The 25,500-nt window shown below is 34.1% G+C and overlaps 1 protein-coding gene across 2 annotated transcripts in view; it reads right to left on the bottom strand.

The window, feature by feature from the left end:
- Positions 1 to 25,500, bottom strand: part of VPS13A (vacuolar protein sorting 13 homolog A) — a 246,253-nt gene that overhangs the window by 115,907 nt on the left and 104,846 nt on the right. For both annotated transcript variants that reach the window (XM_074280102.1, XM_074280103.1), the window contains exons 27-34: positions 25,336 to 25,415; positions 21,333 to 21,392; positions 20,587 to 20,743; positions 19,078 to 19,194; positions 18,893 to 18,996; positions 15,578 to 15,745; positions 13,509 to 13,810; positions 12,000 to 12,147 (exon numbers count right to left, since the gene is read on the bottom strand). In XM_074280102.1, coding sequence (XP_074136203.1) covers positions 12,000 to 12,147; positions 13,509 to 13,810; positions 15,578 to 15,745; positions 18,893 to 18,996; positions 19,078 to 19,194; positions 20,587 to 20,743; positions 21,333 to 21,392; positions 25,336 to 25,415 — 1,136 coding nt within the window. The remainder of the gene's footprint in view (positions 1 to 11,999; positions 12,148 to 13,508; positions 13,811 to 15,577; positions 15,746 to 18,892; positions 18,997 to 19,077; positions 19,195 to 20,586; positions 20,744 to 21,332; positions 21,393 to 25,335; positions 25,416 to 25,500) is intronic.

The following is a 25,500-nucleotide window of genomic DNA, read 5'->3' as shown; positions in this document are numbered from 1 at the left end:
TGATCTTATAGGGAAAGGTTCTAGTTTATCGCCATTACATATGATGTTTACTGAAGGTTTTAAATATATGCTTCTTATTATTTTAAGGAATAGTCCATTTATTCCTATACTCTCAAGCGTTTTTAGTAGGAATGGATGTTGGATTTTATCAAATGCTTTTTCTGCATCTATTGAGATGATCATATGGTTTTTATTAATTTGATTATTAATATGGTCAATTATACTAATAGTTTTCCTAATATTAAACCAGCCCTGCATTCCTGGTATAAATCCCACTTGGTCATAGTGTATTATCCTGGGGATGATTTTCTGAAGTCTTTTTGCTAATATCTTATTTAAGATTTTAGCATCAATATTCATTAAGGAAATTGGTCTATAGTTTTCTTTCTCAGTTTTTGATCTACCTGGTTTAGGTATCAGTACCATGTCTATATCATAAAAGGAATCTGGTAGGACTCCTTCAATCCCTATTTTTTCAAATAGTTTATATAGCATTGGAGTTAGTTGTTCTTTAAATGTTTGGTAGAATTCACATGTAAATCCATCTGGTCCTGGGGACTTTTTCTTAGGAAGTTGGTTAATAGCTTGGTCTATTTTTTTTTCTGAGATGGGACTATTTAGACTACTTACTTCTTCCTCTGTTAATCTGGGCAAGCTATATTTTTGAAGGTATTCTTCCATTTCATTTAAGTTATCGAATTTATCGGCATAAAGTTGAGCAAAGTAGCTCCTAACTATTGTTCTAATTTCCTCTTCATTAGTGGTGAGTTCACCCTTTTCATTTTCAAGACTAACAATTTGCTTTTTCTCTTTCCTTTTTTTAATCAGGTTTACTAAGGGTTTGTCTATTTTGTTGGTTTTTTCATAGAACCAACTCTTAGTTTTATTAATTAATTCAATAGTTTTTTTACTTTCAATTTTATTAATCTCACCTTTTATTTTTTGAATTTCAAGTTTTGTGTTTGTCTGGGGGTATTTAATTTGTTCCTTTTCTAGCAATTTTAGTTGTAAGCCCAATTCGTTGGCCCTCTCTTTCTCTATTTTATGCAAGTAGGCCTGTAGAGATATAAAACTTCCCCTTATTACTGCTTTGGCTGTATCCCACACATTTTGGTATGATGTCTCATTATTGTCATTTTCTTGGGTGAAGTTATTAATTATGTCTATGCTGTTTTACCCAATCATTCTTTAGTATAAGATTATTTAGTTTCCAATTATTTTTTGGTCTATTTTCCCCTGGCTTTTTATTAAATGTAATTTTGATTGCATTGTAGTCTGAAAAGGATGCATTTACTATTTCTGCCTTACTGCATTTGATTTTGAGGTTTTTATGCCCTAGTATATGATCAATTTTTGTATAGGTTCCATGAACTGCTGAGAAGAAAGTATACTCCTTTCTGTTTCCATTTAGCTTTCGCCAAAGATCTATCATATCAAACTTTACTAGTATTCTATTTACCTCTTTGACTTCTTTCTTATTTATTTTGTGGTTTGATTTATCTAATTCTGAGAGTGCAAGGTTGAGATCTCCCATTATTATAGTTTTGCTATCTATTTCCTCTTGCAGCTCTTTTAATTTCTCTTTTAAGAATTTAGATGCTGTACCACTTGGTGCATATATGTTTAATATTGATACTGCTTCATTATTGATGCTGCCCTTTAGCAGGATATAATGCCCTTCCTTATCTCTTTTAATTAGATTAATTTTTGTTTTTGCTTGATCTGAGATGAGGATGGCTACTCCTGCATTTTTGGTTTTGCCTGAAGCATAATAGAGTCTGCTCCACCCTTTTACTTTTAGTTTGAATGTCTCACCCTGTTTCAGGTGTGTTTCCTTTAAACAACATTTAGTAGGATTCTGACTTTTAATCCAGTCTGCTAACTGCTTCCTCTTTATGAGGCAGTTTGCCCCATTCACATTTATGGTTAGAAGGACTAATTCTATATTGCTTGCCATCCTATTAACCCCTGCTTATGTTTTTCCCCTTTCCTTCCCTCTTATCCCCCTACCCAGTATTAAAATTGTGAACACCACTTGCTTTTCACAGCCCTCCCTTTTTAGGATCCCTCCCCCACCTTAAAGTTCCTCCCCTTATTTTACCCCTTTTCCTCGAAATTTCTGTATTCCCTTCCCCTTAGCTTACTCCTTCCCTTTCACTTTTCAATGAAGTGGAAGAAGTTTCACCATAAATCAAATATGTCTATTGATACACACTATGTTCATCTCCCTCCTTTCTTTCTCTCAGATATAATAGGTTACCTTTGCCTCTTCATGAGATGTAGTACCACCACTTTACACTTTTTTATGATATAATTTCCTTTCCACCTCTAGTTTCTAAGACAAATTGTACATATGTTCTTTACATATTTTTTTGGCAGAAGTATAGTTCTCAAGATTTCTTTTTACCTTTTTAGAAATCTCTTGAGTTCTGTATTTGAAGATCAAACCTTTTATGTAGGTCTGGTTTTTTCATCAAAAATAGATGGAATTCATTTATTTCGTTAAATGTCCATCTTCTTCCCTGGAAAACGATGCTCATTCTTGCTGGGTAAGTTACTCTTGGCTGCATACCAAGTTCCTTAGCCTTTCGGAATATCATGTTCCAGGCCCTTCGTTCTTTTAATGTGGATGCTGCTAGATCCTGGGTTATCCTTATTGTGGATCCTCCATATTTGAATTACTTTTTTCTAGCAGCTACCAATATCTTTTCCTTTGTCTGATGGTTCTTGAACTTGGCCACTATATTTCTTGGTGTTTTGATTTTAGGGTCCCTTTCAGTAGGTGATTGATGAATTTTTTCAATGTCTATTTTACCCTCTGTTTCCAGAATGTCTGGCCAGTTCTCTTTGATAATTTCCTCGAAAATGGTGTCCAAGCTCTTTTTTTTCCTCACATTTTTCAGGGAGTCCGATTATTCTCAAATTGTCTCTCCTGGATCTGTTTTCCAGGTCTGTTGTCTTTCTAATAAGGTACTTGACATTCTTTTCAATTGTTTCATTTCTCTGGTTTTGCTTGACTCCCTCTTGGTTTCTCCTTAAGTCATTCATTTCTACTTGTTCGACTCTAATTTTCAATGATGTATTTTCTTCACTCACTTTTTTTATATCTCTTTGTAATTGTCCAATTGAGTTTTTATCTTCTATGGAATTTTTTTCCATTTTATCCATTTTATTTTTTAAAGAGCTGTTTTCTTTTTCCAGCTCACTAATCCTGTTTTCCTTGGAGTTGTTTACCTTTTCCAGCTCACTAATCTTGTTTCTCAATGATTTGATTTCTTTATCCACTCTGTCTTTAAATGCATGGGATGACTTCTCTAGGCTCTCTTGCCAACCTTCCCTTTCCTTTTCCCATTTCTCTTCCAGCTCTCTTGTGAGAGCCTTTTTGATTTCCTCTATGAGATTCTTTTGTATTGAGGAGCAGCTCATATCCCCCTTAGGGGATTCCTCTGGGGACAGTCTGTTTTTAGTCTCCTCAGTGTTTGAAGTCTGCTCTCTCTCCATACAAAAGCTGTCAATGGTTAGAGCCCTTTTGAATTTTTTGTTCATTTTGTCAGAGTAGGAATGGAAGAAAACAAATTGACAAGAGAAACAATTGGTCTGTTTTTCGGGGGATGGGGCTGGATGGTATTAATGGGCTTCCTCTACAGATTGGGGGTAGGGCAGCAGAGAGCCACTAACAGAACAGTAATGACTGTACTGAGTCTGCGCTCTGAGGCTCTGAGGCTCTGAGAACTCTCTGAGTCAGTCCAGGTGGGGGTTGGGGGTGGCCGGATTCTGAGAGAAGCTGGCTTTCTGGGGTTTTAATCTTTACCTCCCGTGTTTACACCCTCTCAGCTGCTCCTGGCTTGCTGCCAAGACGAGTATCCACACTGGGGTAAAAGCCTTTTCGCAGAAACGGCAGAGATCGTACCCCTCCCCCTCAGGTCTGAGCTGTGTGAGCTGACTGTCTCGCTCTGGTTGTCTGCCCTCAGTCTGTGCCCAGTCTGATTGACCAAACACAGACCTTTTCTGGCGACTTTCAAGGATGTCTTCTCTTGTGATTATTTGTGGGTTTCTTTCTGGGTCAAGCATTAAGTCTGAGGCTTGTCATGAAGTAAGTTCTGAGAGAAAACGAGGAGCTCAAGCAGCTGTCTGCCTCCACGCCGCCATCTTGGCCGGAAGTCCATAAACAACATACATTATCATCACTCCAAGAAAGCACCAAAATCTGAATTTCCTTGGCTAGGAGAATCCATGATCACAATTATTCAGAATCTTGATTGGGTGCCATTGATAGGCAAGTTGCACAGTATTTCCTAGGTGAATTCTCAAAATCTCCACTAAGGGGTTTGTAAAGGCTGAGAACAAAGAAGGTTATTACGCTAAGTATTCTCATCTGATACATGACTCTTGAGACAGAGTAACTACTCCTAGATACAGGATGCTCCATCACAAGAAGCCCACCAAGGAGAATACTTGTTTATTCTTTTAGGAGGACTATGTTTACTCAAGGAACTGGCCAGGTTTCCAGGGTAAACAATAAAGGATACTCATTTATTAAATGCACAAGAAAGGATGGTCTTCCTTTCTTTAGGCTTTCCTGGCATTCTATCAGGTAACTGCAAGTACTTTCTCATATTCTCAGCAAAAAGTTACACAAAAAAACATGGCCAAGACTAACTTAAAACTCTTTACATTTATATAAGCTTTTGAAATTTATAAATATCATGTTTTTTATTTCAATCTCTTTCTGTCTCATCTTTCCCCTTTCTTTATTTCTCGAGACACACACAATCAAAGCCAAATGAAATTTTTTAACTTTTTTGTCAGCTTAACAACAAAATTAATCAAAAACAAGTCATCAAAATAATTTGGATTTTTTTTTTTTGAGAGGGAATGTGAGAATGGGGAATGTGACTATAGTTGTCAGTGACTTTTTAAAAATTCTATTTTTTCCCAATTACATATAAAAAAATTTTAATATTCATTTTTAATTTTCAGTTTCAAATTACCTCTTCTTTTTTCCCTCTCATTGAGAAGGCAAGAAATAATATACAGGTTATTCATGTACAGGACAAATACTTTCATATTAGTCATGTTGTAAAAGAAAATATGTAACAAAATAAACATTTAAAAATAGAAAATTTTCCCTTTTCTTAATTTGAAAAAGCAGAATAAGAAAAAAAGGAAAACAAAGAAATATAAAACAAAAGTGAAGCAAAACAAGAGAACATTGTCATGTGCCGAGCAGAATAGGGAGGATTTAAATTGTATAACATTACCAGATCAAGAAAAGTATACACACATACACGCACGCGCGCGCGCGCACACACACACACACACACACACACACACACACACACACACACACAAATAGTAGAAGAAATTATATTCATGAATGACCGTTTTTAATGAACTTCATTGTAAATTGTTCTTTGGTTCTCTGATGCTCACCTTATTTTATTCCTTTTTTTCCCCTTTCATTCCACCCCACCACTCTCAAGCAAGCTACGTTTAAGGAAAGATATATTTATGTATACATATACAGATATATACATATGCATACTCACACTCACTCCACATAGACATACATCTTTCCTAATCTTGCTGCCTCTTTAATTAAATTCTGCTCCATAACTTGCCTTGCTATTACTTAACCTCTCCCCACCTACCCAAGAACCCTTCCCTTGTCTTCTTCCCTCATCCTTTGCTTCCTCATTCATCCATTCCTCCCCCCTTTTTTCTTTATAGATTTTGGAGGGTGCTATGTCCTTCATATTATACATGCAGTATTACCTATTGAATCCATTCCTGATGTGAATAGTTTTTCAGAACTGAGCCTCTCTCCCTCTAATTCTTCTTTGCCTATTCTTCCTAAGCACCTCACTTGTGTAACATGACTGCTGTTTTTATCTTAACTCTACCAATCTTTTTCTTGAGCTACCCTACTGTTGATGTGAATCTTATGTACATATATATACATATATTCACACATATATAAAAAACAAACAATTTTTCCATGTTTAAGTAGTTTGTCTATGTTAAGTTTCTTAAAAATGATCTTTCATACTGGTTCTTATATGTTAAATTATCTTCTCAGAAGAGCATTATTCTACTATCTTGGCTCCATTTTTCCAAATGAAAATTTTAATGTACTTAAGTTCACATATAATGATCTAAAAAATCTTCCAACAGTGGATATCTTCAACATAAAGAAGATCCAACTCACTTCCAGTTGATCAATGATGGACAGAAATAACTACACCCAGAGAAGGAACAGTGGGAAGTGAATGTAAATTGTTAGCACTACTGTCTATCTACCCAGGTTACTTATACCTTCAGAATCTAATACTTAATGTGCAACAAGAAAATGGTATTTACCTACATATATTGTATCTAGGTTTTATTGTAACATATGTAAAATGTATGGGATTGCCTGTCATAGGAGGGAGTGGGGGGGATAATTTGGAAAAATGAATACAAGGGATAATATTATAAAAAAAATTATTCATGCATATATACTGTGGGGAAAAAAATTCTAAAAAAAAAAAAAAATCTTCCAACAATCAAATTTATGTTTTAAAGACAAAGTAAAATAGCACTAGAACCAATTTGGCGAAATCTTCCATATCTTAATAGGAGACATAGAAAAACACCAATATGAAAGCCTAATTAGGAAGAATTATCTGTGGTTCAAATAGCTATGAAGCTCCCCTCCAACTAAATTCATAGTCGATATAAAATGGCACTATCCCCCCCCCAAAAAAAAACTGCTACTACATAGTTTCTAATATTTGTGTTTCTGCAAATAACTTGCTGTTTTTGATACCAGATCTTTCATAATTTGATTCTAGAGTGTTTTCTTCTTTGCAAATTATCTTATGATCTAGACAGATAATTCACACATACAAATAGTCATAATAATTCAATTCAATAAATACTTATTAAGCCCTTAATATGTGCCAATTAGAGGCAGCAAGATAGAGCACTAGATCTAGAAACAAGACCTGACTTCAAATCTGGCCTAAGACACTTATTAGGACCCTGAACAAATCACTTAACCCCTATTTGCCTTAATTTATGAGGGCAATAAATGGCAAACTGTTTTAATATCTTTGCCAAGAAAACTCCATGGATAATATTGATAGGGTATAGCTTCTAGGGGAAACATAGCAACAATTCTAAGGTTCCCTGACCTTAGCATACTATTGTTCTAAGAATCTGTCTGTCAATGATCAAAAAATTGTTCTGGCCTAGAAATAGAATAATATCTCTTTCCTTAGACTTTAGGGAAGATATAGCAGTGACATTATAAGTGTTAATAAAATTAGCATTATAATTGCAATAAACTTTGCCCCCTGACTTGGATTTTGGTTCAAGCATGCAAATTCTTTTGAGATAATTCGCAATACTGGTCCCCCCTTTTGGGGCCCCTTGTGAACCTCAACATTTGGTGGTACATATAAGGAGAATCTGGCGTCCCCTGTCTAGATTCACTCCTTGTCATGTCCCTTGATAACTTCTGGGATGCTTTCCCAAAAGAGCAGAAGGGGACTTCAAACAAGATAGGAGTCAAGGAAGGGTTAGCAAAAAAATTGCTAATTACCCAGTTGTTTTTTTTTCTTTTTCTTTTGCTTCAGAATGGGGTAAATTCCTGGAATTATCCCCAGTGTTTCAGGAATTTTCTCTTGCAATCTTAAAATGTTAATATTACCACACACAATAAGTCATGAAATACATTAATATATTAGGCATGTTGCCAGAGGGGAAAAATAAGAAAAATAAAATGTTTCAATCTAAACTCAAAAGTTCATCAGATCTCTCTCTCTGGGGGCAGATAGTTTATTCATCATAAGTCCTGTGGAACTATCTTGCATGATTGTTTTGCTCAGTTTTTCTCAAATGGTAAGTTCCTGCAAAAAAGCTTGGCTCTTTCAGTTTACCAAACACTAGAAATCACTATGGTCATTTGCTACTATATACGGTATATCTAAACTATTCTTCTGATCAATTATTCTATTTCTTAACTAGTACTAGATTGCTTTGATAATTACTATTTGTAATATAGACTGAAATCTGGTTATGACATCTTCCTTCACTTTTTTTCCCAGTGATTCTTCTATTCTTGACCTATTGTTCTTCCATGTAAAATATGTTATTTTTTTCTAGCTCTACCTTTTGTTATTTTAGTAAACAATTTAATGGAATTACTGTAAAAAACAAATTAGAATTGTTCTTCGAATATTTTATAGAATTTGCTTGTGAATCTATCTGGCATTGGGTGGTGATTGTTTTTTAAAGTTTATGCACAGTAGAGTCCCAGAAGGGATATAAGAGATCACCTAATCTCACCCCTTCATTTTAAATATGAGGAAATTGAAGCCCAGGGAAGTTACATGATATATAAATGTAATATACAGTGAGCTGTAAAATTTAAAAAAACATATGAAAAATGCAGAAGCATGTGAATATTCATATGAACAGTTGGAGTTAAAGTGAAAGAAACTTGGGAAAATATTCACAATGATTGTATCAATATAAATGGAAAGAACTAAAATCCAAAATTAAACATCAAGAATCCCATGAAGAATTTCCTATATAATGAATTTGCCATAGAAGAGATCTGAGAAAATGATCAATTATCTCTTCTTTGCATTGACAAAGAACTATGGCTATAGGATCAAATTCATATAATGTGTTGGCTGGTGGCTGTTTTTTTTGAATTTCTTCTTTTCTCATTTTGATTTGTTGTTATTAAGGACAGCTCACTGAAAAATAGAGGAAAGGATTTATTTAAAAATCAAGGTGATGTTATTACATAAAGAGACCAATAAATTTTTTCAATGCAGAAAAAAAATTACTATCTCCATATACCTCAATTTTCTCATCTGTAAAATAACAGGGAATGGGCTAGTTAGCTTTTTAAGTTTCTTCCAGTCTAATTTTATGAAATTGCTATCATGGATTAAATTAGTAAAAGCTTAGCAAATTGGGGCAGCTAGGTGGTGCAGTGGATAGAGCACCAGCCCTGAATTCAGGAGGACCCGAGTTCAAATTTGATCTCAGACACTTAACATTTCCTAGCTGTGTGACCCTGGGCAAGTCACTTAACCCCAGCCTCAGGGGGGGGGAAAAAAAGCTTAGCAAATGGTATAATTATTATTTTTTATTTAAGTGAAAATTCCAAGGTCCAGAAATGTAGGGTGAAAATGATTAATTGCAGTTTCTAGAGGAAATATAGCAGTAATCTTGAAATCTCCTTACCTTAAGAGTTCTATTGTTCTTGTCTATGATTCTAAAGTCTCCTAGCCTTGGGAATACTATAGCATAGACCTATAAACATTGCTGACCGTCAGATAAACAATCTGTTGGTCATAACCAACCAAGTTCCTAAGACAATTCCTTCTGAAACTTAGCCCACTTCAACTGACATTACAATTGTGATGTCTTTCCTCTTCCCCCATGCCACATGTTAACCCCCTTAACTCTACTATGTTTCTCACCCCAACTTCTACTCCTTACAGCTATCTCTTTTAGGGTGCTAAGTCCCTTTCAGGATTTAGCCTGCCAGCCAAGAGCATGCCCCAGCCTCACTGACTTCCACTGAGTAACTTGTCTTTCATATGCTCTCCCCTACTCTATTTCATATTTACCCTTCCCAATGTCTATTGTATCCCTCCATTTTGTCTGAAATCTATTCTTCTTAAATCTACCTTTTGCCAAAGAGAATGGTTATTTTGAATTCTTCATATGATCTAGCCCCAGCTTTTAGTGCCTGCCATCATTTGGTGATCAAATCAAAAAAATCAAGAGACCTAGAATCAGAAGACTCTTATTTAAAATCTGACTCAACTACTTAACTTTTTCTGCATTTTATTTCTTCATTTAAAAATGGAGATAAGAATATCTACCTATTTTATTAGGTTCATAAGGATCAAAAGGAAATAATATTAATGAAAGTACTTTATGAATTCTATAATGTAATTCTATAGATAAATGTGTGTATGTATAAATTTAAGGTGTTATTACCAAACTGAAATGGTAATAAGACAATAACAACAATTACAGAAATAATAAGATTGCAGAATAATGTCAGCTGATCATCTGATACCCAATAATATAAGGAGGTGTTTCATTAATATAGATAAGGCATTTCCTTACCTAAAAACTGAGGATAACAACATTTGCACTATTTACATCACAGGATGAGTAAATATTGAAGTGAAATATGAGCCACTATTATTGATCTATTCCCAAATTGTCTTCCTTATTTTTGGTTTAGTTGTTTAATTCCCTGAATTCCAAGAGATAGCAGATATAAAGTTAAAATTCAGATTTATATTTGGAAAACTTCTAATTACAAGAAACAAAAATACCGACACTTCCAGCTCTCAATTATGATGTCTATATTCTGTCCTCATCTTACAATATTAGTGCTTGTTAGGATTTCAAAAACAAGGTAGGCAGTCACTCAAATAGCAGGGATATGAAAACAAAAGAGAAACAGTTCTTCCCTACTGAGTTTACAACCTAGCCAGAGAGGTCAAAGAAATTTAAAAAGTATAAAAGATAATAAAATATATAAAACTGTTTTGAGATAATTTAGAAACAAGGGCACTAGCAGTTTAGAGGATCAAGAACAGTTTAATATAAGTAATGCTCTAAGATGTGGATTTAAAGGAGGAGTCCTTTTTGGGTGGAAAGACATGAAGAAAGGCCCATTAATGAATACACTCACTGTTGGCAGGGCTAATCTAGATATTCTGGAAAACAATTTGGAATTATGCCCCCAAAGCTGCTATATTATATATACTCAGATTCAGCATTATCATTGCTAGATCTGTAACCCAAAGATATTAAAAGAACAAAGAAAAGGTGATGTTGTGATGAATACAATTCTTTTGGTAGGGACAAAAATGGAAACTAAGGGAGTAGATGAGAAATGGTTGAATGCAAAAAAGAAAAATCAACTTTTAAAAATTTAAGAACTCTAATCAATGCAATAACTGGCCACAATGGCAGTTTTTTTTTTCTTTTTCTTCCTCTGTTGACTATAATGACTTAGATGTTTAAAATCTTTACATGTGGAAGGTTAAAAAGAAGTGATGTAAGAAGGAATAACATAATAAATTACCTTCTGATTCTCCAAGTAATTAAATTTCTTTGCTTGCTGTGTTTGTGTGATTTCTAAAAGAATTTAGCAAAGAACCAGGAGCAAGAAAATAATTTTATAGGAAAAAGACAGAAATATCAGGTGTTTCATGTTACTGATATGCTAATTTTATGGCCCAGAGGTAGAACTGAGGAGTGGTCTCAAGAATTTTGTTATCACTGACCAGCAAATCCTATATCTGACAGTCACCAGCATTTATTGACAGGCAGATTGTTAGAATAATAGCATTATTAGATCAGGGGGTCTTGGGATCATTAATATAATCTTTCCTAAAGTCTAAGGGAAGGAATATTACTATATTCCTAGGCCAGAGAATTTTTACAATCATTGACAGAGTGCCAGAACATTAGTACTCCAAAGTTGAGGGAGGGGGAAGAAGACCTATGGATCACCTATTCCAAAGCCAGAAAACTTTAGAATCACTGACAGATTGTTAGAACAACAGCACTCCAAGGTCAGGGGAACCTCCCTAATGCTCCCTACTTCCAAGGACTTCTCCTAGAAGCTACATTCCATCAGTATCTTTAGTAATGTTTAGTAATGTTGCCAATGATATAGTTCACAAAAAATGTATTAAAAACACAGTAGTTAAATATATCTATATAATAATATGTATATATGCATATACACATAAATACATAGGAGATTTTCAATCAGATCACAAGTACCATTAAGAAAAAAATTCAGTTATATACATCTGCATATAAATACATATAAAAATTTTATATATATGGACATATACATACAATCCATAAAAGATGTATGTTTGAGAAAATCATTAAGAAATACCATGCTTATCTATAATTTTTTAAATAACATGCAAAAAGAGCAAGAAGAAAACATTTACCTCCATTGGTTTAAGCTGAGCATCAAGATTTATAGCAGGAATTTCTTGGTACCATTCCCAGGATAAGTTTCTTTGAACATTAACCTCAAGATTTATTGGTTGCATTATATCTAGTACTTCAGGAAACTGGCCTTCAACAAACTGAGACCTGTGATTAAAAAAAGACTGTTTTAGTGGTCAGCACTGTCCCATACAGAGGCCATCTATTTCAACCAGTATCTGACCAAGAATGTCTTAAATACCATTTACAATGTGGTTGTCCAGCATTAGTCGGCAGATTTCCAGTGGGGGCAGCCCACTACTTTTTGAAACAGCCCATTTCACTTTTTCACTATTAGTATTATCAAGAAGTCTTTTTTCTAATATACAAGCTCAATCTACCTCCCTGTAATTTTTAACCACTGCTATAATTTCTCTCTAGGGCAAGAGAACAAATTTTAACTCAATTCTAATTCACTTTCCGTACTTCTATAAGTGCTAGAGTGAAAGCCTTTCTCACTCCTTCCTGAAGCTATTCTCAAGATGGGTGTGTCACTACATTAGACTTCATTTGATGAAGGGCTCCAGCTTGTTTACTTCAATATCACCTAGATTCATTCCCTGGATTTCTCTACTACTCACCAGAATCCTCTTCTTCCAACAACTTTATGACTTCCTTTTATGCATCATCTTCAATTACACAAAAAGTAGAATCAGGTACACTACCCCAAGTCTTTTTTTCTCTGAAAGCTAAACATCCCCAATTCTTTCAAGTGATTCTCATCTGCCATGTTTTTTGACAATCTGGTTTGCCTTCCTGGGAACACAGTCCAATGTCTTTCCTAATGATTTCCATAACTACACTTAAGACTTTAGATATGGTGGGATCAAGGCAGAATATGTTTTAAGATTATATTGGTTTTACTTGTACAACTAGTAGTATTTTGGGGTTTGAAAGAGTGTGTAAAATGACAGGTTACAGTTAAGAATTCCTCTATCAAGAAAAGATACTTCCAAAACAAGTACCTGAGTTATTTCTCAAAGCTATTAGCCTAATGAACAAGCAAACAAAACCATCTCAAACACCCAAAAAGATCATCTAAAGGAATATAGCATAATTTAATATTAAAACAAAGATTATTGGCCTAAAATTGCACTAAGGCTTTTGGGATATCCTATATATCTTGTAAACTGTAACATTAAAAGTTAAAACCATTTTTTAAAAAAAAGAACAAATAAACCTTAAGCTGTTAAATTTGCAACAAGGAACAATGATTACATTTGGCTCTACTTAATACATTTTTTCACATTCACAATATGTAACTACACAGTTCAGTTAATGAAAAGAGCAGGACAAAGAAAACAGGATACCAAACTATAGTATAGCACTAAGTTGTCTTTCCTAGGAATACTAGATTGAAAAAAAACCAATCTAAACTTTAGTGTGGACTAAAAAAATAAAGTTCCCAAGTAGTGTAAAGACTTGTTTATCCTGCATAATCTAACTGGTATACCCATCAACATTTATACCTGTAGAGTTTCATCTCACTCAGCTTTATTGTTATATCATCAATAACAGGGGGAAGATTATGATGGCTCTTTGACACTACGTAGAACTTGTTCTTCATTGTAATTAGCCCAAAATCAGCAACTAAGACATTTCTGGATGCTGATGACTGTGGGATTACAACCACAGGTGCCTTGATATGAATATCCAATGACATTCGGGAACTTCTTTTTGCCAATTCTTTTACGCCACCAGCTATACCTGTTGCTTGAACTGTTGCCTCAGTCAAAGCTGCTTTTGCTCTTTGAAAGTTGTTTATAAAAGCCTGTAAGAATTACAAAATTATATTCCTGATGTTAGTTTTAGATATATGAAGCTATTAAATTGAGGAATAATATTACTATTAAATGTTTATCACTGTTTATAATTGTTTTTTATGTTATCATCTAGGTTATTTATATGTCTTCAATACCCCACTCATCCTCATTTTTTTTTCCTTTATCTACCACTGAATTAATACAAAAAAAGATGGTGGGATTTTTAAAAATCTAGTTACTAGAGCTAATTATGATTAGCACTTAGATATAAGAATTTAAATAAGTTAAAATACATTGAATACCATGCTATAAGGGTTGTTATGGGAAAAAGTGTTTTGTAACCTTTAAAGCATTAAAGAAAGGTAAATAGTGTTGGTGGTAATATAGGAGGAGGAGGAGAAGGAAGAAGAGGAAGAAAATCCTCTACTACTGAAAATCTTTGTTCTTCAATTTACAATTAATTCAAAGTTTAGAACTGCAGTTCCCAAACTTGGTACAAAAAGCTCCACATGGTGGCAGCAAATGAGAGATGCCACAAGACAGTTTAAATATTTCTGAGGAAAACACGGTGACAATCAACATGTCAGGCACAGCAAACTACGAAATTAACTCACAATTTCAACATCAGATCATGTAATATTCCTTTTGATGATGTTCTTAAAAATATGAGGCTTTTATGTTCATATACTTTCTCATCTACACCAGTAAATTCTGAAACATTCTCATTTATGAAGTCTTATTTTTGTCCATCTGAGTTTTGATGGTTATAGTGATTTAAAAAAAAAACTATATAAAACTATTTGCTACATGAAAATCAATACAGATTGGAAATGGGTGGCAGTGTCTATTCCTATTTAAAAATATGAAAAGCTATGCAGAGCCTAATAAGTATATTATGAGAGTTGTTGTCAGAAAAAAAAAAAAGTGTATTATGCAAACATAAGTTGGTGGTGGTAATGGTAGTGGTAGTAGTAGAGGAGAAGAAAGAGTAACAATTAATAGTATTACAACTTTTACAGGAAAGCACCTAAGATCTCCTCTAATTTTCTATTTGTGAGAAGTAAAATGGTAAGGTTTTATTTCCATTGGTGAAAAGTTTCAGATTCTCACAGCCTCTCTTTTCATTGGCATGGTAGAAAAAAATGTGATATATGTTCTAGAGAAAGTCCATCCTGGCTGAAGAGAATTAAAGAATGTCTTAAGTCAATAGAAGTAATCATAGATGTTGCTTGAGTGCAAATGGTGTGGGTTTATGCACTGGGCAAGCAAAAGTTTTAACTGTGCATGCTGTATAAGCTTCATGTATATTACTTTCTCCTCCCTCAAGAAGGAGACATCCACCATTTTTTAACATATGATGATGTGGCAAAGGAAGAAGGGGACATGGAAACATATTAAGGAGTACATATAATGGAAGTGTTATGAAATATTGGATTTTTGGAAATATTTCTTCCAACTGAAATTCTAAGAAGAGACTAAGGAGACAGGGCAGAATTATGGAATATAACTGCTAATTCAGGCTTCTGTAAGTTGCATTTGTGCCCCCTTAAAGGAGTATGACATGTGCTTCTTGCAAGAAATGTAATAAAGACTTCCTCCATTCACTCCAAGAATTTGGTTCTGCAGTTTTCATTTCTGACACATTTTTTGCTCATTTTAAACATGGAAAAGTCACCTGTATTATGCATTCCTTCCCAATTACCTTAAGTAAATGAAGCCTTACTGAATTTATAATTATTCTAAATACTTTTTTTTAAAAGTTGTTATATACTTACCATTACAGAATATAGAAATTTCATTATTACAACGACTTCAATGCAGCCAACATTTAAATTAACTTCACTGTCAACTACATTCATATTTATATATTCAGCACCAGCAGTAGCATTTGAATAAGAAACCATTTTGAAACTGAAGACTTCTTTTCCAGTTATATAAAGAACCTTCAAGAAGAAAGAGAATTAAATTACAAGCCAACATAACTTCATTTTCAAAAATGCTCTGCTTATAGGATATTCCATTATCAAAATACTATTAATTTGAAACTTCTCTATCAAAAGTCAGGTAACCAAACACTACAAATCCATGCAACAATTCTGATAATGGAGGAAAAGAAAGTCAACAGTGACAAAGCAAAGAGTTCACAAGAACCCCTTTATTATATCTGCATGACCCTTCCCCTCTCTCACAACCAATTCAGGTCAAAGAAACTTCAATATAGATCCCTGTTTTTCAAACTATATAGCAAAACAAAGATATAGTTATTGTTATACTTTCACATGATCTTGAGGGAATGGCAGTTCGAGGGCACTCTCACAATAATCTGAATCTTTCTGATTTGAAGAATCTCTTACAAAGTACAAATTCCCCATTTTTATGGCATACTTATCCCTCTAATGGTCTTATTCCATCTCTTTTTTAAAGTAATCATCTCTCAGTTATTCTCAAAATTACCTTATACTTACTTGTAAGGACAAGTTTATACAAAAAAAAAAAAAAAAAAAGGTAAGCTCCTTATGTACAGCTAGTGTTCTGATTTTTCTTTTGTCTTCTCAGTACCTTGCAAACAATAGATATTTACATTTATTGAAATTTAATCTATCATATCTTTAGGAAGAGCAAATTTTAAATATTTCTTCTTTCCTATTTCTGAGGCAGTATTTACTGGCCAGTATAGTCTTCATCTAAGCCAAAAGGGAACTAAAATGATCACTCTACTAAAAACACAAGCTGTATTTTAAAAGTAATTACAATTTTTACTTCATCTAGTAATGCATTCTATCACATTATCTCCCTTAACAAATATAATAGAAAATTTTACTCATGTTTCTAGAATTCAAAGCAGTGCTCCTGTTACTACTTCTCCCTCAGCCATTCCTGAATATTCCTGTGAACTCAGAGAGGACCTGAAACTGCTCTTCTTCAGGACTCCTAGAAACACTGGAAACACACTAGATAGAGAAGGGTGACATTGTCTGTGTCCTTCTCTCCCTCACCCTAGCTTTCTTTTTCTCCTGTTATTTCCCATGTTTTCCAGGTGTGACTTTAATTAACAAGCCGAGGATGAAAGCTTTTGTTCCTAGTATTTTCTCTCCAGCTCTCTTGATGTCACTATGCGGCCCCCACCAGTGGGGAGATAACTCCTTAAATCTTAATCAGGCTAGGGAACTCCGTGGCCAGTGGCATTCAAGATTGTTGGGTGTGCCCTCAGCATTCCCAAGGCAGCCCACAGATGGGACCTGATGCATTATCTGCAAAGACCCCATTCCCAAGTGTTACCATCCTCACCCTAGATGCCTCCCCATTATACTAGCTACCCCTAAGGGGAATAACCTTAACCTAGCTATCTCCTGTTTTCTTGTCAGAAAGGATTTTCTTACCCACATAATAATTGTAGGATATTCATTCCAAAATTATTCTGGCAAACTCGCTCATAATGCTTCTACACCGCCTTTCTTGAAGCTTCTTCATAACCTCCTGAGAACTAGCATTCCGATTGAAATAAAGTCATGTAATTATAATCATCCTTGGGGACAACTAACTAGGAAGCTACTACAAAACTTGGTCTCAGATATCATCTGTGCACTTAAGGGATAAGATTTTCTTTGTAAAATAGGTTTTCTATTTTATGATGTTTCTGAAGGACTTGTTAAAAGGAATGCCTCTGACTGCAAACCTCCTCAACCTGTAATCCTCTCTACCTAATGCTTAACACTTTTTAAACATTATGATGCTTGCACCCTAAGTCATCTGAGTGCTCCTTTTACTGTATAAAATGCCACTGCTTCAGATACTGCCCTCACCCCCTTCAAGGAAAAGTGGGAATTTGGGGAAAATGTTCTTTGGTATTTAAGGAAAGGTATAGCAATGCTAGTTCCCTGGGTAGGACATCAACAACTCAGGAAAAGGTTGAGCTTCATATGGAGAGAATCTTAGAGAAAGCTGGCTGGATGCAAGACACTCATGAAAATCTCATCTCACCCCCCCCCCTCCACCCAGTCTTCCTCTGAGTGGGATTCCAGGTTACTGTCTCTAATAACACCCATACTAACTCCACTTTCAATTATTTTGGGGGGCTCATATTTGGCCCCTGCATTTATAATCTACTTATGAGATTTGTTCCCTCCAAGCTCCAAACTATGAACTTCCAATTATTTGTTCACCCTGAATACCATTGGCTAACTGATTGTGACACTCACTATCCCTCTGAATACTGCAGCCACCATCTTCATGTCACATGCTTCCCCTCCCTGGTCTGAATCCCACAAGGCAGGGACAGCCTTACACTCCTTATCAGCATAAAGCAGCTCCAGAAAATAAGACCTCTATCCCTTAGTCCCAAATGAATTTGGAGTATGACTGCTTGAGAGGGTTAAAATAATGTAATATAGCTTCTAGGGGAAACTAATGATTCTGAAGCTCCTTGACTTTAGAGGGCTTCTGTTCTAACAAGTCAGTGATTCTAAATCTGTTGGTTTGGGAGTCTGCCTCAAGGAACCCTCACACTCAATCTAAGAATTAACAACTTGTCAATAAACATAACCAAATTCCAGAGACCACTCCTTGGTTCTACCTCTGGGACATAAAATTAGCATACCTATAACATGAAAAACTAGATAAATGTGAGAAATGGGTTCAAGCCTGCAAATTATTTTGGGACACCTCCAATACCATCTGTGATCTCAATCTTTTGGGGTTCCCTTTCCAACCTCAACATCATAAACATTACTGATTATCAAATAGATAATCTGTTGTTCAGTGATAACCAAGTCCCTGAGAAAATAGTCTCAAACCTACTTGTAAGTCATAAAATTAGCAAATAAATAACATGAAGCTCTGATCAACTTTGTCCTATAAATCTCTCTTTTCTCTGGCGTCCTTTGCTAAATTCTTTTGGAACTTAACATAGACACATACTTAAAAAGATCTATGTCTATCATTATCAAATACCTACTAGGCACCAGAACTTTGCTAAATTCTAGAAATACAAAAACAAGATAATCCCTACCCTTAAGAAGTCAAAATAATAAAAGACAAATAAATTAAACTGTCATTTGTGAATTGTTGTTAGTAGACAAACATATTCTTACCTTTTTATATAAAGCCATTTCATTAGAATCTAAAATAATTATATTTTTCAGATTTACATTTACTTCACTTATGGTGTGTCTCATTACAACCTGAGAATCAAACCCTAAAAGAGGGAAATAATATTAATTAATATACTTGTTCCAAATTAAAATTTTTAAATTTAATTTTGCTTAAAAATTGTTACCTTCTATTGTAATTTCAGCAATTCTACATCTTTGGTCTTCAATATAGATACGTAAGCAAGACAATTCAGCAATGACTTTTAGGTTGACAGTATCTTCAGTCTTAGATATTCTGTTAGCTGTAGATGTCATGCAATACAATTATCAAATACAATGAGCTATTAAAAAAATTTAGTTAAATCAATAAGATTGCAAAGTATCAAATCTTTGAAATCAGGGAAGATTAATCGCCACATTATCCAATGGATAGCCCACCTAGACTTAATCAAAAAATACCTAATTTTATTTATATTTCTCTTCTAGTGTTTATGTACATAGGTACACTGCCTCAAGCAGCTCTCTAAACCAGTAAATAAATTAGTTTGAATGAGACCTGGATTGGTAAAGGAAATACAATCTTAGGAATTCTCAGACTAAGGGAAAATACCATTTCTTCCTTTTAGTTATGTGTGAAATTAACTGAGTGAAGACCTCTCATGGGAAAATAGCCTTAAATTATACCTTAATTATAACTAGAGATATTACAATAGCAAGTAGAGCTATAGATTAAAAGCTCAGGTGTTGGATTGTTTTGAAGGAACATTCCCTACTAGTTTGTCTTAATTAGCATTTAAGTACTTCTTTTAAAAGTGATAATGGCTTTGAATTCTCTTATCCCAGATATCTGCTTGTATAGCAGTTCTCTAGGGAAATTTAAATCAAGAGTTTATTAATATTGACCTGTATTCTTTTGTTTCTGGGATAGATTTCCCAGTTTAGGGTGTAAGCCTGTACTACCCTCAAATAATGGGAGAAAAGGTCAAAGGGTGGAGAGCTTCTGTTCTATTTAATCTGGTGTCTTTCAGTTTATGTTTTGTACCCCTTTTACTGACAAACATCTTGTCAAATGCCCTTTCTCTCCAGATCATAACAAACATCTTTTTGCTTTTTCTTCCTCTGACAGTCTCTGAGAGAGATTGTTTTTATGGTTGATACTGATCCACACAAATATGTGTGAAATAAGTTCAGTTTTAGAAGTCTCTCTCAGCAAAAACCCATGCTAAAAAAGGTAGAAATCCTAAAAATGTGAATCAGTCACTGTTAGATATCTGCTAAAACTAAAACCTGATAATCTTTAAGCTGCCTACTAATTATATGTTTATATCATCAAAGTTTTTTTTTTACATCCTTATACATTTTTCTTATCTCTTCAAGTAATGAATTTTATGAGCTAATTTTCACATCTCCAAGGTTGAGATAGTATAGGGTATATATAGTGTACAAAGTTTGTATACCAAAAGTTTCCTACATTGATAAAATCACAAGCCTGTGAAATCACAGACTTGAAATAACAACAGTAGTGATAATAATATAACATATCTGATTAATCTAGAACTGATCCCAACACTTAAATTTTAGGCCAGGTAGAATTTTATTAACAATAAAATATACTAATATGAATTTTGAGTAAATTAATCTTCATAATAATTTACTCTGATATAAAATGTAAAATGCAATTTTTAAAAACTTACATAATTTCTTAATTACTTCTCCTTTTTCTTCAATTTCTACAATTTGACTTTCTGAGGGTGATTTTTTCTCTCTTTCAGGAAGGAGATTATTTATAAAATTCCTAATACTCAAAAGTGCTTCAGTGTGCAAATGAATATCCAAAGAAGAAAAATTTACCTACAAATCAAAATTAATTGCATTATCTAATCAACAATATTCATTAGGCACCTACTATGTTAGTATAAGATATAGTTCTTACATAGTTTACAATCAAATAGAAAACAATAATTTCCTAAAACAACTGACAAGTTGTAATGCTGGAGAAACTGAGCAAGGTAGAAATTAGAGAACAATTTAATAATTTATTTAAAAGAGAGAGATTTGCTGGGACCAAATGGATCCATGGTTTGGTCCCAGGGCTGTGTGAGATTATCATCTCAAAGAATACAGCAGTGAATGAATGTCAGATACAAGATTCTTTTATAGGGTAACAAGATCGATGACATAATAGAGGAGGTACATAGGATGAGGATGACATAATGAAGGGAGGTACTGGAGAGGCTGCTGAAATTCTAATGATGTCTAAAATGGATAAAGACTTTATCCCATCAAACATTAAGAGGGAATGATTACCTGAGGCAGAGTAACTGAATAGGACAATTAGGGAAACAGGGTCAGGACATTAAAAGGGAACTGTGACACAACAAAGTAATACAGATAAAATATTTAGGGTTTTTACTTTCTTCTGGTTATATTGTACCTATACCTTTAACAGCTGTACAATATTCTTATAGGACGTTTTAAGGTCTGGTCCAAGCATGTCAGCCTATACAAACAAAAAAAAGGAGAGACATGAATATGTAACCAATTTATAATCTAACATAATGTGCTTAAATTTTTCCATTTGTATATATAGTTATCTATGATTATACTTACTGCAGAGAAAATTAATAATGAATGTGAAAAAAAAATCCTTCAAACTATAATTCTTTCTAAATTTCTATCTAATCAACTACAAAATTTGACAGTAAAATCATCCTTAAAGCACCCAAAAATCATTAGAGTGGAGAAGGAATTCTTAAGGAGCCCATCCTATCCATTTTCAAGAACGATGGAGAACTTTAGTCAAAACCTATTCTGTTCCCATGTTGATCAAATTCCTGAGGCTATTACTATAAATTTACTATTACTATTAAATATAAGACTATTACTATTAAATTTACTATAGTAAATTTAAAGGCATACTTGATTTCTTGGATCTCATATGGCATTGGTCAAGTAGATACATAATCTATGTTTGTTCTCAACTAGGACCCACCCTAATTCCTTTTACATCCCCAGATCCTACCATTATTTCCCCCCACTCTCTGACCTTTAAAAAGCCTCTTCACTAACAACCTGTTGTTAAAATTATTTATAATTTTGCCCATGAATATTTTGGAAGAAGTTCTGAGTAACTAGGTGGGGTTGTCAGAGAAAGCATGAAGCACAGATAAAAGTACTAAGATTACTCCCTGAGGCAAGCAGGTGAATGGGACTGATTGGATGAAGTATTTCTCAGTATTGAGTCACATGATCCCTGTTCCCAGAGCTGGGAGATTGGGCTTTGGACTCAGGGTTTTGGAGAGATCTTGAGGGTCTCACATGATCTCTGGAGGGTCAGATCTTGAACCTTGGGATGCAGGAAATTAGAGAAATTACAGGAAGTGAGTGACCCCCAGAAAGTAGATAACATAGGTGACCATTGGTCAAGGATGGTTGCATCCTTTTAGTCTATCCAATGAAAAGGCTCGGGTCTTTTTCTAATTAACTTTCTGTTCTACTTCCCACTGGCCAGGGTCCAGGAGCACATGGTGGGAGTTTGGATGGCTCCCAGGTGGGTCTGGACTTCTCCCTGCAGGGATTAAATAAAGATTTTGTACCTGAAGATGTCTCTGATTAGTTAATTTGGCAAAGGAATCTAGCATCCATTCCACACACAGGGAAGGACACTGAGGGAGATGAGCTCAACCTTATAGTCCCAGCCTCTATGGGAGTTTTGGGTAGCTCCACTTTGCTGTGTCCAGTCAAAAATACAAACACCCAAAGTTGCCCACACCACCTTTGCTGAATGAACCCTTTTGGAGTAAAGCCCACCATGGAATTTTGCCTGGTGATGTCTCTCTCCTCGCCCCTCCACCATGCCTCCTGTGGTCTAATTCTATGCTCTCCAGCTCTATTTCATATTTGCCACTCCTAGTATCTACTGTATCTCCTCATTTTGTCTGTAACCTCTTCTCCTAAATAAACCTAATTTTTCCCAAAGAGAATTCACAGGACCAAACTCCAACATGTGGTGCCTACATCAATTTTATCATTTGGTGTTATACACCAAACACATCAGTTTTCACATCAATTAACGACATTTTTGGATTATAACAACTATTATATTATATTTGGACTATAATAACAATTAATGTGAACTTTTCACATTCTGGACTGTTCTCCCCAACCTGCTACTTCATCACTATCTAATTTTCCCAGACCTATGATAAACTACTGCCTGAATCAAAAGTATTTTCCAAGTGTATTTTTTAAAAATTATTTTCAAACGAATATTGATTAATCCTATAAATTAAATTATACAAATATTTTTAGCCTAAAAAGAAAAATCAGTCTTGTCTAAAAGGTATATTTTAGATTTAATTTTTAAAAGTGTTGCCAATCACTTATGATCTTGCCTTTCCTGTTTTATGAAAAATACTAAGAGATACTTAATTCATTCAGGTTAATTATTCATCCTTCATCATAGGCAAGTTAACATAAATGGACTACTAAATATTTCAAATAATCATAATTTGATTTTAAAATCTTTCTAAATTGTCATTGTTCACTATTCATCAATTGGGCATATTAGCATACTTTTAGCTTATATGTGAATATTACCTTACAGAAAATAAAATCCTCAAAAATACACATCAAAAGCTCTTCTTAAAATATGCCATGGTAGAATGCAACTATCACTGAAATAAAGTACAACCCTTTTCCTATACAATTCTAATATTTATAATTTCATTTATCTTAGACTTAATAATGTTTTATAGTAATAACATACAAGTAAGTGCCACTATATGAACAACTTTTCTACAAAATTACAAATGGAAAGAGTAGGTCAAATTCTCATTGAATTGTTTCAAATTGCCTGATTTTATGAAGTCCCATCATTCTTTGCTAGGCCCTCTTTTCTTTTCCCTCCACATCCTAAGTAGCTGCATCAACTCCCTTAGGTTTAACTAGTATTTCAAAACAGGTGATTTACATAGTTATGTAAATTTGTATTTACATTTGTGTATACATAGTATGCATATCATATATGTATACATACACACAGCTCCAATCTCCTCCTTTGAGCTCCAACCCTACAGCACCCATTAACTAATGGAAATTTTCAAATAGTGTCCCAAAGACATCTCAAATTTAAGTCTCAAACTTCACTATCTTTCACACCAAACTATCTCCTCTTCTATGCTTCATTATTCCTGTCAAATCCTCCCAGGCTCTCAAGTTCATAACTTTGGCATTATCCTCATCTCCCCACTTTTCCTTACCCCACATATTCAATCAGGTGCCACATCTTAACATTTCTACCTCCACATTTCTCCCCACGTCTTTAGACACACCACTGCCATTTAGTTCAAAGCTCTTAAGAACTCTAGATTCTAGATTCCTGCAAAATACCAATTGGGGTCTCTCAGTTACTATAATTCATCCTCCATATTAATGCCAAAGTATTTTTCCTTCCAGATCTGATCATGTCATTCTCCTACTCAAACAGCTGTAATAGCTTCTCATTGTTTCCAGAATCAAAGATAAACTATTCCATTTAGCTTTTAAAGGCTCTCAAATTTCCCACTTGATATTACTATCTCTCCTTCACTCTTCAATCCACACAAATGGGTCTTCTCTCTATTCCTCACATGTAACACTCATCTTTCATCTCTATGCCTTTGTACTCACTGCATATCCCACACTTCTGGAATGCATGTTCCCCTTCCCTCAGTCTTATACGTGCTTTCTCTTCCTTTAAGAAGCAGCTCAAGATTATGTTTAACATATACTTTAACATATTTAACATGTATGGGACTTCCTGCTACCTAGGGGGTGGAGGGAAAGAGGGGAAAAGCTGAAAGAGAAGTTTTGGCAAGGGTCAATGTTGAAAAATTACCCATGCATATGTTTTGTATATAAAAAGCTATTAAAAGAAAAAAAAAAAAAAAAAAGATGCAGCTCAAGAACCAACATCTACATGAATCTTAATTGCTCCCAACTCTTCAAATGCCAATGACCTCCACTCTAAATTACCTTTCATTTAACAACTTTGGATATATTTGTAATTATTCACTTTATAGTTAGGCTATTATTTTTAGTGATATATGTAATCTCTTGAATTCCCATTAGATGTTATTTTTAGTAATATATGTATCTCCTGAATTCCCTTTAGAATCTAAACTTCTGGCAATTATTTCACTTTTTGCAAATTGTATATTTAATGTTTTAATAGTGTCTAGCACATAATAAGCACTTAAAAATGTTTATTGGTTGAAATGCTGATGAGTAGAAAAGTAAAAGCTATAACAAATAATTGTGAATGTAATCAGAAATAAAGAAAAATTATCATTTCAGGAATAATGTGATTAATTTTTTAAAGTGACTTTAAAATGATTTAAATTACTTTAAAATTTTCAATTATATATTCATCACATAAACTGAATATAACAACAATCACTTACCTTAACATATTCCAGTGTTAGCAGATCTTCCACTGTATTATCCAGTGTAGTAACAATGTATACTGGTTTACCCTTTTCATCTAAAAACAAATTTTTGAAAACTTTGTTGGGGGGAAAAAAAGGCTAAAAATAAGGTTTAAGATAATGAGAGTAGCCACACAACTT

Source organism: Sminthopsis crassicaudata, chromosome 1 (genome assembly GCF_048593235.1).
Source record: "Sminthopsis crassicaudata isolate SCR6 chromosome 1, ASM4859323v1, whole genome shotgun sequence".
Taxonomy (NCBI): Eukaryota; Metazoa; Chordata; class Mammalia; order Dasyuromorphia; family Dasyuridae; genus Sminthopsis; species Sminthopsis crassicaudata.
Note: the sequence above shows the minus strand (reverse complement) of the source record. Positions and strands in the feature narration are given on the sequence as shown.